A 22,359-nucleotide genomic window follows, 5' to 3' on the forward strand; every position below is an offset into this window, starting at 1 on the left:
AAAGGAAATAAAAATACATGTTAATCTTTATTTCAAATAAGTTATTATATATAAGTATAAGTATATATAATATAATATATAAGTATTGTGCGAAACTTTTATTGGGCGAACAAGATTTTGGGTGAAGAAATTTTTGGGCGAACGGACCCTGCGCGAACGGACTCAGGCGAACAGGTAGATCGGGCGAACAAACCTGTTACCCATCAAGAGTTACCTGTATAATCATCCTTAAAAACGAATTAAATGAATCGATGCAAATAATGTCATGGCTTTGTAAACACACTGCATACAGTCACATGCATCTTCAAAATGTTGTGTGAAAGTCTTAGAATCATAATTGAAACTATTTTCTATTGCTAAACGAAGTCTTACCGACTTGCTGTGTTATGCTCAGCTCATCGTTGAGCCATTTACAAAGTATATCAGTCATTTTGTAATTTTTTAGCGTCAACTTCAGCAAATGTTAAAATAAGAATCCATGTTGCCGCATCAAATGGTCACTAAGGAGACGTCGATTCGTACGATATGAAAAGCGTTTTCATTCGTTTACTAACTTTGTATCGAAGATGATGATTGGTTAAAATATTTACGACAATCATTTTAATGAAAAATTTTATTATAATAAAATAAATTCATATAGATATCAGCTTATTGTATTTACCAGAAATCAATTAAGGAATTTTTCCAATGGAATGAATTAAAAACGTATTTTTCAAAACAAAATCTTTATGTCGTTAAACTAACGTAATCGGACAACCGGAAGTTGCACATTACAGTCAGACTGCAGACTGATGTCAGTAGTAATTTAAGTAAACTGAAACTGTTCACATCTGCTGGAGGTTAACTAGTCAATATGTTTTTGAAACCGTTTAGGGTAAAAACTCAGACAAGCATCAAAGGATCTGATAGGTAGGAAGCAACGATTTGACACTCTTTAAAGTTTATTTCAGATTTTTCTCTGAGTTTGTCAGCTGTCATATCACAGAAGTCAGCTGTTTATTGAGTGAAGCAATTTGAACGGCATCAGTCAGTGAGCTTTGCGAACTAATCGACAGGAAGCAACACCATTTGGGCAAATTTAGAGTTAGCTCTGGTGTTTAATTTAGTAAAAAAAAAATATATATTAGCATGTTCCACATGCTTTAGAATAATCTAGCTGTTTCGTGACAGGCCCACCAGGTCCCTAGGACATTATTATCTTGATATTAGAATGTACATATTCTATCTAGTCGCACAACAACAATATACCCGGAATGTCTCCCTCCTGATTTCTTGTACAGTATCCCTCGGCCTAAATTTAATTCAATTTAAGATTATACAAACTAGTTTTCACCTATCTTTTAATTGAATAGGCAAGATAACTACATTTCCTTTTTTCAAGTTAAACTTATATTTATATGGCACAGTGGTAATTCCTAACATTTGAATTTTCTTATGATCTGTTATTATTATTGTGTTTCAGGAAGAAAGTCAAATCAACTTTACAGAACTGTTACCCATCCTTATCACCAAAGGATGCCTCTGATATCGTTCCAAACAAAGCTGAGATGACCATTGCAAAAATTAATACACATTCCGGAGTTAATGTTCTTGTTTACTGTGTGGAAAAGAACCCTGTTTTACTAGATGTGGATGGAGTCATTTTTCCCACTGTGTACACACTGTGGAAATATCCAGATCTTCTGCCAGTGTTTAAAACACATCCACCTGTTTTCACAAAACTAGCAGGTGGTGCAGGTACAATATGTTTTTACATACATACACTACATTGGTAGGTTACATGTACATTCAACCTAAATACACTGTATCGCAGAATTTAGCAGAACTGAAAATATTTTTCCAAGTTACAGTATAAGATGTAGAATTGAATGTATATGGCAGCTTGATTAGACATACGCTACATGTGCTCTGAGACATATGTTTTATATTCTGCCTAAGCTTCAAAGTACATGTTTATATTTGATTGGTTCCAATAGGGTCTTTTTTATTCATCAGAGAATGAAATATGAGTAGCACTAAATATAAAGAAGCGTCATAAATGAGTTACATCAGATTTTCAAAATTTGTTCACTGTTGGTGATCTGCAAACATTTTAGACTTATTCCTTTTCTTTTATCCTAGATTTAATGTTACCAGGGGTGGTTGTTGAAGGGGAGGTAACTCCAAAAACATTTGCTCACATCAACAAAGGAACAGTGTGTTCTATCTCATTGGTGGGGAATCGGTATGTGTTTTATGCTGCAGATATTTCAACCAAATCTTGTACTTTAAAATTACCCCCTCTTTTTCCCCTCACCCCCCAAAAAAATTGATAAGGTTTTTAATATATATATGTTTTATTTTTCCACTAGGAGCCCAGTGGCTGTTGGTACAGCGGCCATGTCAGGAAGTGATATGTTTGATTCTGCAATGAGAGGAAAGGGAATTCATGTACTGCATATTCTAGGAGATGAATTATGGTAAACATAACAGCTTTTAATTGTTTTTGAATTCTAAAGTACAAAAGATTTTGAAATGCAGTGAAGTATACAACAGAATGCTTTGCTACTAAGTTGATGATCAATTGTTAAATTTCAATGCTTTTTGCAGTATATTTACAATTTTTTTTTGTTGCAGGGCCTTTGGAGACAAATCAAAGCCACCTGTGATACCAGAGGAATCTCAAGATCCAGTCACTGACTCAGCAAGTTCACATGGGGATGAATCTAAAGATAGTGACACAGCTCAGGTTACAAACTCCCATGGGCCAGATCAGGGGGAGGAAATTCAGGGGACTCAACAGGAAACAGCAGTAGAGGAGGACATCCCTAGTGAGAAAGATGACGATGAGGAATTAGTGTTGTCCGCAGACAAAATGAGTTTAGAGGAGGAGGTGCCAAAACATGAAACTGAGGAGGGGGAGGTGTCAAAAGAGGAAACTGAGGATCAAGCACCTGCTGGTATCTACAGGAATATTTTAATTGCATTTGTAGTTTAAAAGATACAGTCACCAAGTTTCTTCTTCTGTGTGCAAGAATTTTGTACTGTTACAAGAATCTGTACAACTGTACTAAATAATGGAGAATCAGTAGAGGAAAACACATATTTTGGAGGTTACTTGGTCTTTGGTCAATTCAAATGTAAAGAATACCCTTTGACCATGACATTTGTGTGATGTATCTTTTACACAACTGGAGATCACAAAATTTTCATTATATTTTTTTTAGTGGGATGGTTAGGAATGAACGTATAAATGAAGTAAAATTTTCACACATATTGTAAATTGTTAAATATAATCTCTATTAAACAAATACTTTGGCATGCAGGTGATCTCATAATTACATCATGATTTTTTTTTTATTGTAGAATCCATGGATGATCTTTTCAAGCTGTGTTTCCAGTGTGCTCTGAAAAAATCTCTCAAACCAGTGGACCTCCCCATTCTAACCAGTGCTTTCTACAAAGTCCATATGGTTAAATTCTGGTGGGTGTTGTCTTTAGAAGTAAGCAAATGTTAAAAAAAAAATATTAAACAACTTCTTGATCTAAATTTTAACTTATTACTTTTTCATTTCACTAGCCCAGCAGATAAACATTTAGACGTCAAAAAGACTTCATTTAAAAAGTTATCGAAGTTTCTGAAGGAAATGGAGAAGCTGGGCTATGTTAAAGTGAAGGAATTAACAAAAGGAGTGGAGAGCATAATAGAAATGAAAAAAGATCACCCGGAGTAAGTAAACAACACTTCACATAAAGGTTCTAAAAAATTTCTTCTCTTGAATGCATTGGATAAAAAATATGAGCCATAAAAAATGCGATTTGTACAGAGTTGTCTTCTCTTCAGATTACGGCACATTACTCCACCAGAGGGGGCTGCAGTCCTGGAACCAACCTCTGAGGGACCCACCAGACAGTATGAACCTCCCCGCATCACTGACATGTTGTCTGTCACAGCAGCAGTTGTTCCCCTTGTCAAGGATTTAGGACTAAAGTTTGTAAAATTTAAGACAGGAGAAAAAAAATGTTGCACAGGCTACACAAATTGTTATAAGTACTGGTAGTTCATTCTGTTATGACAAATCATGAAAGCAGAATTTATGCAGTATGTAGTACAGAATACATGTATATCTATACCATTAAATATTATACAATTATGGACTCTTTTGGTGTTGAATATGGTTTGTTATTCACCAGAAAAATATCCATATTCGCCTCGGTCAATATGGATATTTTTCTGGTGAATAACAAACCATATTCAACACCAAAAGAGTCCATAATTGTTTTATTATATAGTCGGGATTTGAATAAATAAGACATTGAATGCTGTATGACGACACTATTTTCATTTGCGATCTTCCATTGTTGAAAATAAAAAAAATCTCCAGATTACTCTTTGTAACCTCCGTGTTTTCCTTTCTGAGTTTTGCTATGTGTAAGACATCCAAATGTTAAAAGATGATCCTGAAATAGGTTTGAATAATTGTTTTTCTGCTCAGATATGTAGCTCGCTGTGGCCGTTGCAACCCTTGTTAACAACGTTATTTGATGTTTTGATTGTGACACCACAATGCTGTTGCACGCGCATTGACCTTCTGGCCTAAAATCCGGTGAATATGTAGTGTTATGAACTGTTCGCGTTAGTATAGATTATATAGGGACTATAAATAGACTATATAAGAAAACACGTTATTTAGGCCAAAATAAAAAAAACCTTTGTTTCCCCTGCTCAACGCGACGTCGACTCGATGAAATCGCGCCGACTGAAAAGATTTTTTAAATAAGATGATTCAAGTATTTTTTTTATTGTTAACCAAGTTTTATAAAATACAACTTCATCAAAGTCAGTTTTTATCAGAACGGCCGACATTGTTCTACTGTGATTTTCAAGCAATTGAACAATTTGTTGGAAACAAAATGACGTCCAGATGTGAATTCAGCGCATTAGCACTTCATAAAACCATGGCGACGTCACAGTCTTATGCTTTTAGCTTATTGGAATTCTTCACTCTTGAAACAATTCGATATTAAAATTTACCAATTGAATAATTAAAAGTGTTTCGGAGGTGTCTTGATGTCTCCATGTGAGTGAATAAATTTTCGAAAGGGACGTTAAACAACAAACAAGTAAACAAATCTATCTTTGAAATTAAGGTACGTAATACATGGTTAGGCCCGCCTCATGAATAGATGAAAGGTCCACCTATGGAAAACAGGTGTTGTTGTAAATATGTCCGCATATTCATCCTGATGAATATAATTCAGATGTCCTTTCTTCATGCCTTTATTTAGTTGTTAAACTTTGTGACTATGACATTGTATATAGCATTTTTTTCATTTGTAGATTCGGTTTGGTTCAATTAAATATTGTTAGCATATTCTTTTCAAATAGTTTTGAAAATCATGATTCAGCTTTCCGGAGACGTCCAGTGTATTTTTCTTTAATTAAGCCCTTGAAGATTGGTTGTTTCTTTGCTTTTAATCCCTTTGAGATTTGTTAGGACGACATTTCAACATTTCCCCATTAATCCAAATTTAGACGTACATGTACTCGGCACTTTTTTGCCATTAAGCAGTGGGGGATCTTTTTTGAGCCAGCATCTTCTGCGACACTGGACATAAGTTTTTATGGTCCCCTTTAAAGAACTGTTTTCAACGTTACTCATTTGGATTTGAACCTGCGATTTAAAATTAGCCACTCACTTCTTAACTCTAAAGCAAAATGCTCCAGTACCACTGCATATCTCATGGCCCTCAAAAAATTACCATGATCGTCTATAAGCTCTTAAGGCTGATGGAAGGTTTGAAAAATATACCCATATGTCTGGTCTTTGCGTATTTGAGAATCTTGTCTTTTTTATTCAATTTATATAAATGTAATGGCATGAGATATTTCACAAGTTCAACTAAATAATTAATCATGAATTTTGCTTTTAAACGGCATATGTACGATACTTAGCATTTTGTTCACAAATCGCTTTCTTTTGTAATTTTCTTATTCATCAAGGTAAATTTCCCTTAAATTTTAGAATATTTTTTCAAAGCTACTGTCGGAAAATAAAATTGTTTACCTACCTACCGACCTAACTTGAGAATTTAGGGTCTGGTTAGGGGAAACAAAGATATTTTTAATTCTGGCCTTACCTATATGTATTTAATGTATCAATTTCACATAATGCTTTGTGACCTCTTTTTTTGCATTTCATATGTAAATAATGAGAGAATTTTTTCCACAGGAAGGGAAGTGCAATAACGGGAACAGAGCTGAGGAATATTGTCAATGAATACGTGAGGAAGAACAATCTACAGGATGAGAGCAACAAAAGGTAGGTTTGCAAACGGATATCTATAGACCCAGGACCCAAGTGTGAATGAGGAATGACGGTTTTTGTATTAATTTCAAACTTTAACATCCCTAAATAATATTGTTGTATAATTATGAATCATTTCAGTGTTTGTTATGAGTTTATGATGATATCCATCTTTATATCAAAATTTAATTTTTTTAATGGAGAGTGATAATTTTCTTATGAACTTTCTATATTCTGTATTTAGCATGGTTAAACTAGATCCACTGTTAGCTTCCATAGTCCTGGGTAAAGGAGAAAATGATGTCACACAACTGCGATGGGATGACTTAACCTCAAGGTAAACAGAAATTCAGAATGCATTATGGTCCATGGAAGTCATGGTACATTGTATTAAAAATGTTGTTAGATATATAAATAAAATAAAGATGGGAGCCCTCTGAAAGAATGAGGTTGACGTATAATTTTTTTCTCAACAGAATTGCAAACAAAATGCAGAATGTATACAAAGTAGAATTCCCTGGACAAGCTCCAGTTATTAGGAAAGGCAAAATAGAGGAAATAAGTCTTAATGTGTTCCAAAGAGGATCCAATAAAAAGGTAAGGTTTGTAGCTTAAAGAAAATGGAACTCAGCCTGGGAACTTGATGACTGTTTTGAATTTTTACATTTCTTCACATTTTATTAAATGACACTTGTTTTACATTTTATTAAATAACACTTGTTTTACATTTTATTATTAAAACTTGTGTTATATCTAAACTTCTCCTATTTCTGAAATCATATTGCATAAAAGTGTAAGAAATGAAAAAGTAGCAAGTTTTTGCTATCAGATATTCAGATTTCTAATTGTGTTGTTGTGTTTTAAGGTGACTACAGTAGATAACCTGGAAGTGTTTGATCTGGATCTTAAGGAGATAGCACACGAGATCCAGATAACTATCCAGTGCAGCTGTACTGTGTCCACAAGCAGTTCCAATAAAACTCAAGTGGTCATCCAAGGCAATCAGATAGCCTTTGTTACAGATCTATTAACAGGTGAGGCGTCTTGTTATTACAGATCCGTTAACAGGTGATTTTAATATCATTATCCCCTCGCAAGGAGTTGGGGGGGGGGGGTATCACAATTCTATGTGTTCGTTTGTGGGTGATTGAATTAGTACTATATAAAATAGAAGTGAAGTAATCTGCATTGGGATCAATGGCAAATGCTGATTTGATTTAAAGATACATGTACATGTATAGTCTTATTGAGGGGATGTTCTGCTTTGTGATGCCCTCATTAAACTTGATTATTTTTAATAAAGATTATTTGTGTGAATTTTGTTCTTATGAATGATTGATTTTTATTTTGAATAATGAATTGGAAAAATCTATTTGTAGGAAAATATAGGATTCCAAAGAAGTACATCAAAGGTTGGGAAAAGGCTCCAAAAGGAAAGCGGAAATGACATGTGATATTGATTATGAATTTAACAAATAAATATTTTATAACTAGCAAAACTTGAGTTTTTGCTTTGAAGGCCTTGTTTAGTATGGGAGTTGTATATTCATTAATTTATTTATTTTCATTTATTTTATATTTACAATCCTTGTAATTTTCCTTATGAAATCCATTAGAAATCTACGACGTTCAAATTTCTATAACACACGCGAAACCTTATCACCGCGCATTTGAATACACAATAGGAACTATATGCATTCTCAATACTCCAGGAACACCAAAATGTAAAATGTTTTATTTCATTTTAATGAAAATCTATAACCCTGAAAAATTAACTTAAAAATTAACGTAATGTGCGATAAGAATTAATTTGTCACTTTTTTTCCTCACCATGTTTGTTTGCGTTATTTAACTTTGCAACGTCATTTGATGTCACAAACGGCTCTTACATCGATTAGCCATGTCAGTTTTGAAGGGCGCTAAATTCGCATTTAAGATTAACAAAATAAGCAATTATGAAGAAGGAAAATTATAGAGAATGTTAATATAAGCATTGAATTCATATTTTGGGATGTCTTCGGTCCTATAACACACCTGGCCGTGCGGAGAAATTATCATACCACATTAATGCATAGTTCAGTTGGACTTGAATTAATTTAATTTATTTTTGATTGTCATTTCATTCTAGTCCAGTACAATAAAGTGTGCATGTGCTGTTAAATTCTTATTAAGATAAGCAGGATTAATTCTCTAGCAAATATAAACAAGAGGCCCACGGGCCGTATTGGTCACTTGAGTATCATGTAACAACTTGCCAACAATTGAATTGGTTTGTGTTTTAAATCAAAGGCCATGAAATTTAAAATTTTGAAAGAGGCTCTATTGCTTATCATAAATATACACATAGCTTGCTTCATTTGGTTACTTAATACCCAGAGGTAAATAAGAGTAGCGAAGAGAAAATGCATTTCCACCTTATAACCAGTTATGCACTCCGCCCCACAGGAACCACTGACCCGGGGCCCGGGGGGCACAATTATTTTGAAGTTCTGGAAATTTTATCATAAATTTTAATATATCATCATAAATGGTTGATTAATACCAAGAAGCAGATATCAAAGCATTAATTCATGTTCAGACTATGTAACCCCTACCCCAAGTACCCTGAACCAGGGGCCCTGAAATTAACCATTTTGGAAGCGGCACCTTTCATCATCATTTTTATGTACATAGAACATTGGCATAATGTCCAAAAGAAAAGGAAAAGGTTTTCGAAGAATTAATGAATTTTCACTATATGATCATTAGAGCCCTGCCCTAACACCAAAACTTGTGACCCCGTGGGCCTGAAATTCATGAATTTAGAAGAGACATCCTTCCTCAGAGAGAAGAAAATTTTTAAAGAATTAATGTATTTTCACTATATAATCAATAGAGCCCCACCCTAACACCAAAGCCTCTGTCCCAGAGGCCATGAAATTCACAATTTTGGAAGAGGCACTCTTATTCAACATAATTATGTACTTGTTTGTTTATTTAATACTCAGGAGCAGAGAAGAAGATGTTTAAATAATTAATGTATTTTCACTATATGATCAATAAAGCCCCACCCTTACACCAGAACCCCCAACTCAGGGGTCATAAAATTCAGTTTTGGAAGAGATGTTCTTGCTCATTATAACTATGTACTTGGTTAGTTTGTTTAATACCCAAGAACGGAGAAGATGATTTTCAAAGAATTTCTGCATTTCACTATATAATTAATAGAGCCCCGCCCTAACACCAGAACCCCTGACCCCAGGGCCATGAAGTTCAAAATTTTGGAAGAGGCAGCTTTATTCAACATAACTATGTATTCAGTTTGTTTAGTAAATACCCAGGCACAAAGAAGATTTGCAAAGAAATAATGCATTTTTACTATATAATCTGTATAGCCCTGCCCTAGCATCTAAGAACACCTGACCCTGGGGCCGTGAAATTCACAATTTTGGAAGAGGCAGCCTTATTCAACATAACTATGTACTTATTTAGATTATTCAATGCCCAGGAGCAGAGAAGAAAATTTTCAAAGAAATAATGAATTTTCACTATATAATCTATTTAGCCCCACCCTAGCTCTAGAACCCCTGAACCCAGGGCCATGAATTTCACAATTTTGATAGAGGACTGCTTGATGTCTAGGAGTTAAAGATTTTTAAAGATTGCATTAATTTTAGTGGTTTTGGCCCCACCCCTCAGGCCACAGAGGGGCAACGACCCTAAAATTCAAAATTTTTGTTCCCTTTCACCCGTAGATGTCGTATACCAAATTTGGTTGAAATTGGTTCTGTGGTTCCAGACAAGAAGCTAAAAAGGTTATACGAAGTAAACGGACAGAAAGAAATGCAATAGGTCACCTGAGTGATAAAAATCCACTCGTCAGTCACAGGTAAGTTTTCTTTTCGTCTGGATGTTTTTGCGCATACCAAAACTTGTCGGTTAAAAAAATCATCAATACATAACTATGGCACGCCAAATTCACAAAAATGAACTAAACATAGTTTAACAGTCGATGTGCATGTTATTATAAGTAAACACAGAAAGAAATCTAAATATGAAAATAAAAACTTTTCAATATATATCAAATTTTTAATGTAAATATTAACCAAGTATATTTGACCTCCTTAGCGTCAGACTCAGAGACAGATGCGCACGAGATTTGCATGCGTACTAGGCCTCCTTCGCTCCTGACCTTAGTCCTATCGACCTGCCTACCGGTAATTTACATTCCGGCAGAATTATCAGGAAATCAACTCCGCTTACTTTCAAAGGGTTATATTAGAAAAAAAAAATTAAGAAATGGAAATATTTTAAATAAAACACACTTTACTGCCTTTATATCTTTTTTAATTAACAGAAGGATTGATTAGCATGTAAAGTGAAAGAACTTCACCCAACACAACATCCTCTGGAAATTTTGCATATAAACCTTTTTAGAAATAAAAAATTAGGAAAAGTAACTGTAGGTTGATTAAATTCCGTAACTCTTCCTGGTGCATATACAGTATATATTTGCATCATTCTCACTACTCAACCAAATGTGTCTTTATTATAATGCGTTTTGTTCATATTATCAATTGTTAATTCAAATATATAGTAAGAAAACAACCCTGTTAAAGTTTATGTAATAATTATAAATAAACCTAGGAAGAACATTGAAAATGAAACTGAGTACGTTTTCAACGTATATTTCATAAAATCAAACTTGAAGAAATATTGACCAAGTACATGTATCTTTTATATAAATACAATGCAGTGCAGGTCAGTGCAGTTATATCTTCATTCAAAAGGAAAATGAATTGGCTTGCAAATTGAAAGAAACTCACTCAACACATTTTTTTATCTCTTTGTTTTACATACACCTAATCATGATCAGTTTTTGATATTAAAAAAAAAAATTAGCCAGAGTAACCGTTGTTTGATGAGAACGCAGCTCTAAGTATTGTTATACCTTTAAAAATTTGTTCCTATACAAATCTATTAAGAAAAAAATCTAACATTTTTAATGTTTTGCTTAGCGGGCATAAAAAATAGATGTTGGACCGCTGAGTTAGATGTTGGACCGCTCGGCGAGATGTTGAACCGCTTACGTCACAGAATGGACAGAGCTTAATCTCATTTTCATTCTTTGGTTTTAAACCGCAGTGACAGATCTAATGTTACATAAGGGAATGTAGTATAAAAAAATGTTTGTCAAAAAATATAAAATAAAATGAAAGGTATAACAAAACATTTATTGACAGAGTTCTCAGGCAGACAGTTTGGTTCTTGTCGGACCCGACAAAACTGTCTGCCTTGCCCTGACGGCCTCAGGTCAATAATTTATACTGCTATCGTAGACAAAACGCGTTATCCTTCTCGGTGCATGAATGTATCATTCTCATTATACGAGAAATTATATTCTTACCTAAATTATAGAAAATCCAACATTTTTGAATATTTTCAGCGGGCATAAAAAAATAAAATGTTCATAAAATAGATGTTTTTCGGAGAGATCCTTTGTAACCGCTTACTGGATGAGAAAAATGGGCGGAGCTTAATCTATTTTCAATTGGTTGGTGTTAAACAGTGACAGATTTGATGTAACAAAATTATACAGCACTGAAATACATATATTTCAAAAAAATTTAAATAAAATGAAAGGTATAACAAAACATTTATTGACAAGGTTAGGGCAAAGTCTTTTGGAGCAGTTTTCTTTTGAAGAGCCAAACTGTCTGCCTTCGGCCTAACGGCCTCAGGCAGATGGTTCTAGTGTGTTTCATTGTACCAGTCAAAGTTTCAGATGCCTGCAATTTCATAAAGGATTTGGCCAGGTTAATGTTTTTGAACAATAGTCGAAGTATTACAGTTTTTCTGTATTTTCATATTTTGTTAAATTTTGACACTGACTCGAAATAAAAATTAAACTATTTAGTTTTTCGTCTTGTATTCAGTTTACTATTTTTCATTGACAGCGCTTCTCCGAATTATCGTAAGACAGTTAATGATAATTATATCAATAGGATATAAGCAACATATGATTAATTATCTAATAATAATACCTGTATATTTTCCATATTGTAAATGCGTATTTATTAGAAATCAGCTTCTCTTCCATTGTTGCAGAATTAACGTTTTTTTTAATCAGACCAGCAGCATTATTAAATAAGTAATACAGCAATTTCTTTAAAAAATCATTATGTTATTTTTGTGGATTTTTCATATGGATTGCAAGTGAACAGGTTATATATAAAAGATGCATAAAGATATATTTCCTTGAATATATAAGCCCTTATAACAATAGCGGTGCTCCTCAGAAAAAAAAGACCAAACTTGCATGGATGATACATCTAAGGATGCACACTACCAGGCTATCTCTCTGCTGAATCTTCACCTACTTTTTCGGTTGAGTAACATTAAATTTTCATCCCTTTATTCACCTCAGATAGCTGGATTTTGATTACATTTTCAGCAGAAAGAACGGTAGTTTCAAATTTTTACAGGTCTATTTAAACAGATTCTCTCTCTCTCTCTCTCTCTCTCTCTCTCTCTCTATTCTCTCTCTCTCTCTCTCTCTCACTTCATTGTCGTAATTGTGTAACTTTCTTACTTAAAGACAACAACTGAGCTCTGAATCTCTGATTACCTGTGTTTGTTCATTTCATCGCAATAAAGTGAACTGCTTGTAAACTCATAAGCTCTAGCAATTAGTCATGTAAATAAAGAAATTTACTCATCGGTCAAAGACAAGTGTTCATTTTTTTTCTGATGTTTTCGCATATCCAAACTGGTTGTTCGATTAAAAAAATAGTAATGCGTAACTTGTTCGAATAGTTCCCTTATCGATATAATTTTTGATTGTAATTTCATTTCATATCAAAAAGAATGATTTTTTTTCATAAAATGTGAATTTAAAAAGTCCCCATCTAGTCTGTTTTTTTTAAAAACTTTTTATCAGAACACGAAATAAAAAAAAAAGTGTTGGTTTTTCATTTTGATTGACATTTCATTCTAGTCTAGTGCAATAAAGTGCAGTCAAATTCTTATTAAGATAGCAGGATTAATTTTCTTGCCAATAAAAAAAATCCACTCATCAGTCAGACAAGTTTTCCTTTCGTCTGGATGTTTTGTGCATAACCAAATCTTGTCGGTTGATGAAAATCATCAATATGTCACTCGTCGAAAAGTCCTTCGACACAAATAACTAATAGTGAATTTTGACTCCTATCAAAGAGAACTAATATGAAAGAAAATGTGAATTAAAAAAACAATCCCATCAAATCTTTTTTTCAGAAGACGAAATAGAAATAGTGAACATTTTCAATTATATTCATGATTTTCATGGTCTCTTGGGAGGAGGTGCTGTTGTTCACATATCTTGATTACATATTGCCATTGTGCACCCCCTATTTTTGTCCCCCGCTTTCGCGAAAGCGAGGAGACATTAAATCTCATTCGTCTGTCCGTTTGTCTGTCTGTCAGGCTGTCCGTCCGTCACAAAAACTTTAACCTTGCCCATAACTTTTGATTCAATGGAGCTATGACTTTCATATTTCATATGATTATTCCTTGTGACAAGACCTTTCTTTGGGTACCACCAAATTTGACCTTTTGACCTTGACCCTGGAGTTTGACCTACTTTTACACAAAAATTCCAAACTTTTACTTTGGCCATAACTTTTGAATGGTAGGTACTAGGACTTTCATATTTCACATATGTATTCTTTGTAGCAAAACCTTTTATTGGATACCAACAACTTTGACCTTTTGACCTTGACCTTGGAGATTTCTGTACTTATGAAAAAACTTTAACCTTGACCATAACTTTTGAATGGTAAGGGCTAGGGCTTTTATACTTCATATATATAATTCTTGTGAAAAGACCTTTCATTGAATACCAAGAACTTTGCCCCTTGGACCATGACCTTGGAGTTTCACCTGCTTTTCAAAAACTTTGACCTTGGCCACAACTTTTGAACAGTAGATACCAGGACTTTCATATTTCACATATGTATTTTTTGTGGCAAGACCTTTCATTTAATGCTAACAACCTTGACTTTTTGACCTTGACCTTGGAGATTTTTTGTACTTATGAGAAAACTTTAACCTTGACCATAACTTTTGAATGGTAAGGGCTAGGGCTTTCTTTCTTACTTCACATATGTATTCCTTTTGAGAAGACTTTTCGTTGGATAACAAGAACGTTAACACTTTGGGCTTGACCTTGGAGTTCAGTGATAATTTCTAAATAGATGACTTATGATAGGGCGTTCATATTAGACACAAAATGTCATTAAAAAAATGACATCTCACCCAAAAAGACACCGAAAGCGGGGGACCACAATTCTTTGAATTTGCTTGTATTCTTTTATTTTACTCATATTTTGGGTTTCCCATAGCAAAACATGGACACTGCCATTACATTCACATATGGGAGGTGGGGTTATCACTTAATGAGCTCATTGCTCACAGTATCTCTTAGTTTATACTAGTAGATTCATCTTTTGCAAGGGAGGCTATAAAGTAGAAAATTGTCCAAAATTGATAAAACTATGTTGGGGTTTAGTGGATATAGGTTCTTCTTGTTTTCATGACCGATTTTCATTCATCCATTACCACATTACTCTTATTTGACAATACTGCAGCAAAAGGGGACACTCCTATTACATGTATTGTAGGAGTATAGCATGGATTTACCTAAAGAAATTCAATGTTTCAATGAATGGCGTTGTGGCTTACTGATTCATAATAGGTAAAGTAAGCATAGCCACAATTAACCGATGTAAAAGAAATGGTTGCACTAAGCAAGGGTTATTGAAGCAAGTTTATCTAGGCTTATGAAAAAGGTAAATGTTGAAATAAGGCGCTTACAGTAAAAGTTTTAAATGTTACATATGTATCAATACAATTGCGGAAAAGCAGCATTAGTTGTCGCGGAAAAGAAGAATTAATCAATGTCGATGTCGATCAATGTCGAATCGCGAAAAAGTGTAACTACAGAACTGTAGCTCTCCTGAAAAAAAAATATATTGACAGACCGGACTGTCAATATATTTTACGGAGAGCTACAGTTCTGCAGCTAGAAAAGGTGGAACTGTGACGGTAATTTGTTAAAATGAAGTATCAAAGTAAAATTATGTCGTGGTTAGCTTCTATTTCTCACTTTCATATTTGGCATAATAGATATTTTGCTCTCCCTGTTTGCCCATCTGCTTATATAATTATTTTTCTCAGTCCCTCTCTTTTTCATTTAAACTGTTTTAAAATCGACACATTTGGTTACATACATGTATGTACATCGCTGGCTACTTGTCAACTTCCCTTACTTATGCAGCAATATACCTTCATCACCTCCATACGTAGTTTATATCTCTCTGTTGATTCCATACGCAAGAGCATGATCTACGTATTTACACTCTAAAACGAGGTAAGATATATGGACAAACAAATTGATGAAACAAGAATGTCAGCAGTCTCGTTTAAAGTCATCATTTTGTAAATTCTATAGTCCATACAATGACCTTGTCAGCAAATGATGATTTACGTTTTATTTTTTCATACTGATTGTTAGACCATTATCTATACACTGAATTGACGATGGATTTTTCCGCTATTTTCCGATCATGAAAAGGAGGTCACAAGCTGATCGGTCAGCAGGGAATGTTCACTCCTCTATGAGACCTGATCCTACCTCTGATGTTTTGGAGGTTCCTGTTTGCTCGCATGGACTTTTGAGCTTGAATACTGTTCGGTATCTCCAGATATTGCATCTTAAGCTTATGTGTTATACATGTATTACAATTTTTTGTGGTCATATTATGATTTATAGATTTAACCAACCTTGAAGTATGTTAATCGAGCACGGATTTTTGTTGTAAGGTGGGTAAATCATCGCATTGACCTAAAAAACAATATTCTCATATTAAATGATACGAATCTTTCTTTATATTTTACATTGACGAAGACACTAGCCAAACGCAATGAAAAATATTGTGAAAGTGAACACAAAATGTATTGATTTGGAATTTCTTAATCTATTTAATAGATGAAACATTACTGTTATACTTCGGGATTTTTGTTCGTTTCATAAAGAACAGGGTAACAAGTTTACCATTTCAATACTGCGCAGAGGACAGAGCAGGCATATTGAAACAGAATTTGAATTATTTTAATTAAGATAGTTTGTAATAACGCCGATGTAAATTGAATAAATGAAATTAATACTTTAAAAACAATTTATAAAATTTAAACCCCTCTGTGTGGGAAAAATTTCGAATCATATGCGCGTGCTTAAAAGATTCAAACAAAAATTTCAAAATATGAATAATAAAGCGTACTTGCAAGAAAAAAAGAATTTATTTGTTGTAGGTTTGTAGCATATCCGGAAAGAATGGGTATTAGAGTGAAAATTAATTTTAGCTATCAAATACGCTGTGACATAAAAATGAATCCGAGTAATGACATCAATATAACTGGTTTTTTTTTTGTTTTTTTTTTCAATAAATACAAGAAGAGAGGTAAAATTTGTGGAGACCCCGATACATTTAAACAGGTTTGTGAAAGTATTTCACTTTGTTGGGGGGGGGGTTGTCGTGATTTGGATGTAGTTTAAGTAAGGTTAGTCTTCTTTCGAATGATTCCTGAGGCTTGTTCAACAGAGCGAGCACTGACGAACATTTCTATTGCAGGAATAAGGAATTTTGACTAGCGCTCGCTCTTTCTTGACAGGCCTCTGGTGAACGAGATAGAGCATTATTCACTGTTGGGGTCAGTTGATGCTATAAATAGAATATATCGGTTGACGCGAGACTTGTTTTTCATTGGATGCACTTTGATCTCTCGATCTATAGTCACGTGTTCATTTTGGTGGGATTTTTCTGTTAATCTTTTGTTCACAAGTCGCCATACTGGAAGTGGAAGTGAGTGTGATATGTTTCCGTCGAATCATTTGTCGTGTTTTAAAGTTGACATGGATTTTTGAATTCTTACACCGGGTGAGTTGTCCTGAAATGAATGCATTTTGTTCCATTTTGATCAAGTTTGATTTTGTTTGTTCCAAACTTGTAAAACTAGTTTATCAGGACTGTGAACACAGGACAGTTGGGCAAATGTTGAAAGATTTTTCCTTGTTTATCAGATGTACGTCCTGGACGAGATGGTGAAATGGAAAATGCCCAGTTGACGGTATCTCTTCATTCGAGCAGCGGTCTTTCTGCAGTCATCGGCAGGTAAGATCACATGACAGTTACAAAGTGACACTGTTTTAGTAGTTCTTGGCAGTTACTTGGAATATGAAGATCAGGATCATAGGCATTCCGGGGGGGGGGGGCATATTTGATATTTTCAGTTGGGTGCACTATCAACCACCAAAAAATCTTTCACAAGCATGCAAAAAAGGTCATTGAGCATTTTAATTGAGAAGGCAGAATATATCAGGTCCAGCACAATCTCTTGATTAAGCTATATAGCTTTAAAAAGCTATATAGCTTTATAAAGCTATTCAAAATAGCTTGATAAAGCAATTTATATGCAGTTTTTCCCAAAAACGTTTTTTAAAAGAGATAAACAAAAAGTCGCAAGTATTTGACTACTCATATATGTACAGCCTACTCCGGATATATTGAAATTCAGGGGACCGTGCAAATTATTTCAATATATCCGTAATTCAATATAAGCGAAATCGTGAAGTCGCCATTTTACAAGTTCAATCCCGATCTAAAATAAAGAAGAACAAACCCGAACAAATTAATTTTATCATCGATTATCTATAACAGTGAACAAAATTACATATGAGTCCTTGAAAGTTTAGATATTTTTTTTTATTTCTGTTACATTGAAAAGACAATCTTCAACCTCATTTTTATTCCCCGATCGCATTTATTTGCGTTTTGGAGAAAATTCACCGGACAAAAATGGTTGAGTACTACTGAACGCTGCTTGTATTTCATCGTAAGTGTACTCAGGTTAATCCTTTAGTTATTTAGAATTTAGGCATATCAATAGCTATTAACAGTACGCATTTAATTTCAAAGTTATGTTTTTTTTCTAGATCTGTGGGGGTTAATATTATAATATTACGCTTAGCTGTTTAGCCTCGATATGTCCGTATTATATACATGGACGCAAAGAATTTAACAGAAGAAGAATTTTATTTCGTAAGAACGTTCAGTATAAAAACTTAATTATTCACACCTTTGTATATCAACTGGCCAATCAGGCATAATTACTGTCACCAGGGAGTACTTCAATATAACCGTTATGAAAACAACTCATTATCACCTGTGGGGACCGATCAGTGGCTTCAATATAAGCGAAATTTCAATATATCCGATTTCAATATAACCGTTATTTTAATGCAAAGAATATGAGAGACAAAAACTGGGGATTTATTTCTATTTCAAAATAAGCGGAATTTCAAAATAAGCGAGTTCAATATAAGTGGAGTAGGCTGTACTATGGACTATCAAAAATACAACCTAAATCATAGAAAGTTCTTACATTGCTGCTGTTGAATACTTTAAGGTAGTCCGATCCTCAGGTTTTCAAAAATTAGCAGTTAAGAAATTAAAAATACTCATAAAAGTATCTCTAAATTTATGAAGTTATGGTAATTTGTCCACAAAATTTCTTTAAAGTTAAAGATTAAAGTTAATCATATTATATAGGGAAAATTGCCAAATCTCCAATATTTTTGCAGAAAAAGCGAATTGGAATATCTGCAATGCATTTTCTAATTGCAAATTGATCACCAATTATATTTTAGGTTTAAAAGCGATAGGTATCCAAGCATTCAGAGAAATTGTCATGATTTTTATACTTGTTTGGAATTTTTTGTCTTCTATTTCCATCATATATTCTATAGTACATAGTTTAAAAGGTTTTTTGCTATCATTGCAAAACACCACAAACCACTTTGTATTTCATATCATGTTTAAAAACATTGGTATCTAAGCCTTGATTGAAAAAAAATCTTATTTCTCTAAAACTGTATTATTTTCCCCCTTTTATAGGGTACAAATGTCAACTTTTGTAAGACTTTTTCTAAGACTTCCAAAAACATTGAATCTTATAAAGATGAATAAAATGAAAATTGTTGCATGAAAAAAATTCATTTCCAAGCTTCATTTTGATGCATTTCAAATTAAATATTGATTTTTCTCTGGTTTATCCAAAATAGGTTGATTTAGCTATATATTTGCTCTAGTGTACATGTAAAAAAAAATGTATCAGGCAATATCAATTTAAAGCAAATTATGAGCTGCAACTCTGATGTCGAAAATTTTTGTTGCATAATTGTAATTAACTATTTCAAGGACAAAGAAAAAGAATATTCATAAACTTTTGTTATACTCATACAATGTATTTGCAGTCTGAAGCACTTTTTATAAGGCTCCAATTATAATATGATAAACCCCAGATTCCATCAAACTTTTACTTTAAGATGAAGAATACCAATTGCATGCCTGCATTTTGTGGAGCAAGCCCTCTGGCAGTGTATCATTATTGCATAATCAGATAATGGGCCACTTTTTGGCAGTTAAAGCACATATGGCATATGACTGTACCTTTCCCAGGCCCTGTTTTTGATGAGTGACAGTTCAACTCATTTCATTTTATATTTTTTTTTCTCTTCTTTTTTGTTTATCCTCAAACTGTCTTTTAAATGAATTATGTTCAATATGTTTAATAATTTGAAAAATATTATATGTACATGTATAAGAGGAAAAAGTGACAAACTGTATTTACATGACTATTTTTTACTTCACAAGAAGTGTAAACAATGGATGTGGATAGTGAGTGAGTGAGTGTGCATGTGACTATCCCATAAACATGATGTTAATATATGTTTATTTACCGTGTTTAATATGCGAAAAATATAAATTTAAAAAAAAATTGTTTGATATACATAGGACCCTCAGATATCCGACGCCAGATATCTGGACTTCAGTATCTGGACGACTTTTACTATTTGTTCTTGTTTAACTGGTAATTCAGATATCCGGATGCTTCACATATCCGGACAAATTGACTATGACCAAAGCGTCCGGATAAATAAGGCTCCAGTCTGTAAATCATACATCTCTGAAACACCAGGATAATTTTTTCAAATTATTACTATTCTGTTTTATACTTAAACCACAATATCAATGAAAATAGTTTCAACTATTAAAGAAATAGGAATTCACTCATGATAGCATGTACTTCATTCAATCAGTAGTAAAGTAAATGTTGTTCACCATCTCACTTCATTAACAACAGCTGTGCTTGATAGTGTATTTTGGGTGTATTTTTATGTCATTTTTATCCTGCTATATCATACATATTTCTTCCATTATTGTACCCTCTGTTCACAGGTCAGGCTAACAACATTCCCCCATGTTTGTGTCACAGACTCACAGATTTAAGAAATATTGACAATCATGTTTAAGTCAGAATTATGATAATTTTCTCCTCACATTTATGTACCAAACAAATATTTAGATTTCTCAAGACCAACATCGGATAAGGAAACTGGATCAATAAGCAAAAGTGTGCTTCAAAACGCAGCACAAAACTCTCAGAAATTTTAGAGAATATAAACAACCTATGAAATGAAACTTATATTTGGAGAAGAATTATCTTATTCTAAACAGTTAATGCTAAAGGATTCAAGGAATACATTTAATTGCCATCTATACTTGTAACACCTGTAGGGCTGTCACGGTTCCAAAATTTTTCAGGTCGGTTCGGTTCTGATTTTTTGAGGTTCGGTTTCGGGTTTCTCGGGTCGGGTAGGTAATGGAAGAAAAGCTCATGATTTGTATTATTTTCAGCAATAAAAAGAATATTCTCATTTAATCTTAGAAATTGCAACATTATAACTAGTTTAAAGTAGCCTCCTGATTAGACAACAATTGTACCAAATTATTTAAATCACCTTAGAATGACAATGTACTAACCAATCTCTCCTTTTTGATGCCATTTTTATAGTGACATCTACTCTATTATACAAATCGGAACCGAACCGAATTCCAGAAAAACGGAACCGTACCCGACCTGAATTAATTGTTCCGCGGTTCCGGGTCATTTCGGGTACCCGTGACAGCCCTAGTACAAAAGTCTTCCTTCTGAGACAGTTTTAATATTACTTTGTTCTAGTCTAATTCATCATAAAGGTTTGAATTATAAAAACATTTATCATGGTATAAACACATTTCAACAGCTAAATAAAATGGTCAAAAATGCAGCTCATTTTGCTTTAAAGCCATATATGGCGTTACTGATCAAAAAAATATATTTTTGAAAAGTGCATAATTAATTAAAGAAATATACTTAAAACATTCAAATTAAAACTTTTCATACAATTCTGAACACGGAGAACACCTCGTTTCATCAAATAATACGTTTATCTTCTCTGTAATGTGTTTATTTAAATCTTTTGTATTTTCTTCCGAGTCAGAGAAAATTCTGAGGATCCAAATTAAATTGTGATATATTTATAACGCAATTGACTTAGATTTTGTTATTTACGGAAAAGTTCTATCTTTATATAAAATAATGATACAAATAACTTCTTATAATTCTAGTCTAATAATTTCACATACATACGCCATATATGGCTTTAAGGAAAGTCCATACTTTTACAGATCTGGTTTTAATTTTACACACCAATAAAGGAAAATTAATTATCATTTCTTTACAGAAATAATATATTTTTGGATGATTGATAATCATGCATGTAGCAGGTACATATTTGTTTATTATAGTGTCATACAAGCATTTGATTTACATTTGTTATACATTTGATGTAATGGAAATTAACACTTTGTACTCTGTTCATTGGATCTATATGTCACAAAGAACATGCAAACAAAGACACATGATTCTTAATTGCCTTTATGGACATAAAGCTTTTTAATGTTTTTAAAAAAAAAAACAAACTAGAGATCTATTTTTGTTGATTTTAAGCATGTTTCTCCTTTTGAAATTTTATTTTTTAAAATTTTTGCAAAAAATGATTGAAAAATTTCATATTCCGAAATAGTGGGTATGTTTGTTCTAAAGGCTGTTTTGTTATTTTTTTCTGGTCAACAATAATAAAATATGTGTTTTTGTTAACCTTAGATATTAT

General features: G+C 33.2%; 1 protein-coding gene across 1 annotated transcript; it reads left to right on the forward strand.

Moving 5' to 3' along the window:
* Positions 1 to 777: 777 nt before the first annotated feature.
* Positions 778 to 7,783, forward strand: LOC134258128 (eukaryotic translation initiation factor 2D-like). Its single transcript, XM_062740678.1, has 13 exons — positions 778 to 909; positions 1,463 to 1,737; positions 2,122 to 2,224; positions 2,352 to 2,459; positions 2,617 to 2,939; positions 3,346 to 3,463; positions 3,560 to 3,709; positions 3,824 to 3,970; positions 6,213 to 6,302; positions 6,532 to 6,624; positions 6,764 to 6,884; positions 7,153 to 7,321; positions 7,667 to 7,783. Exons 1-13 carry the CDS (start codon positions 854 to 856, stop codon positions 7,732 to 7,734), a joined length of 1,821 nt encoding a protein of 606 aa, XP_062596662.1. The 5' UTR covers positions 778 to 853; the 3' UTR covers positions 7,735 to 7,783.
* Positions 7,784 to 22,359: the final 14,576 nt, after the last annotated feature.

Source organism: Saccostrea cucullata, unplaced genomic scaffold (genome assembly GCF_032062105.1).
Source record: "Saccostrea cucullata isolate Sc308-1 unplaced genomic scaffold, CSIRO_AGI_Scuc_v1 ctg2113, whole genome shotgun sequence".
Classification (NCBI taxonomy): domain Eukaryota; kingdom Metazoa; phylum Mollusca; class Bivalvia; order Ostreida; family Ostreidae; genus Saccostrea; species Saccostrea cuccullata.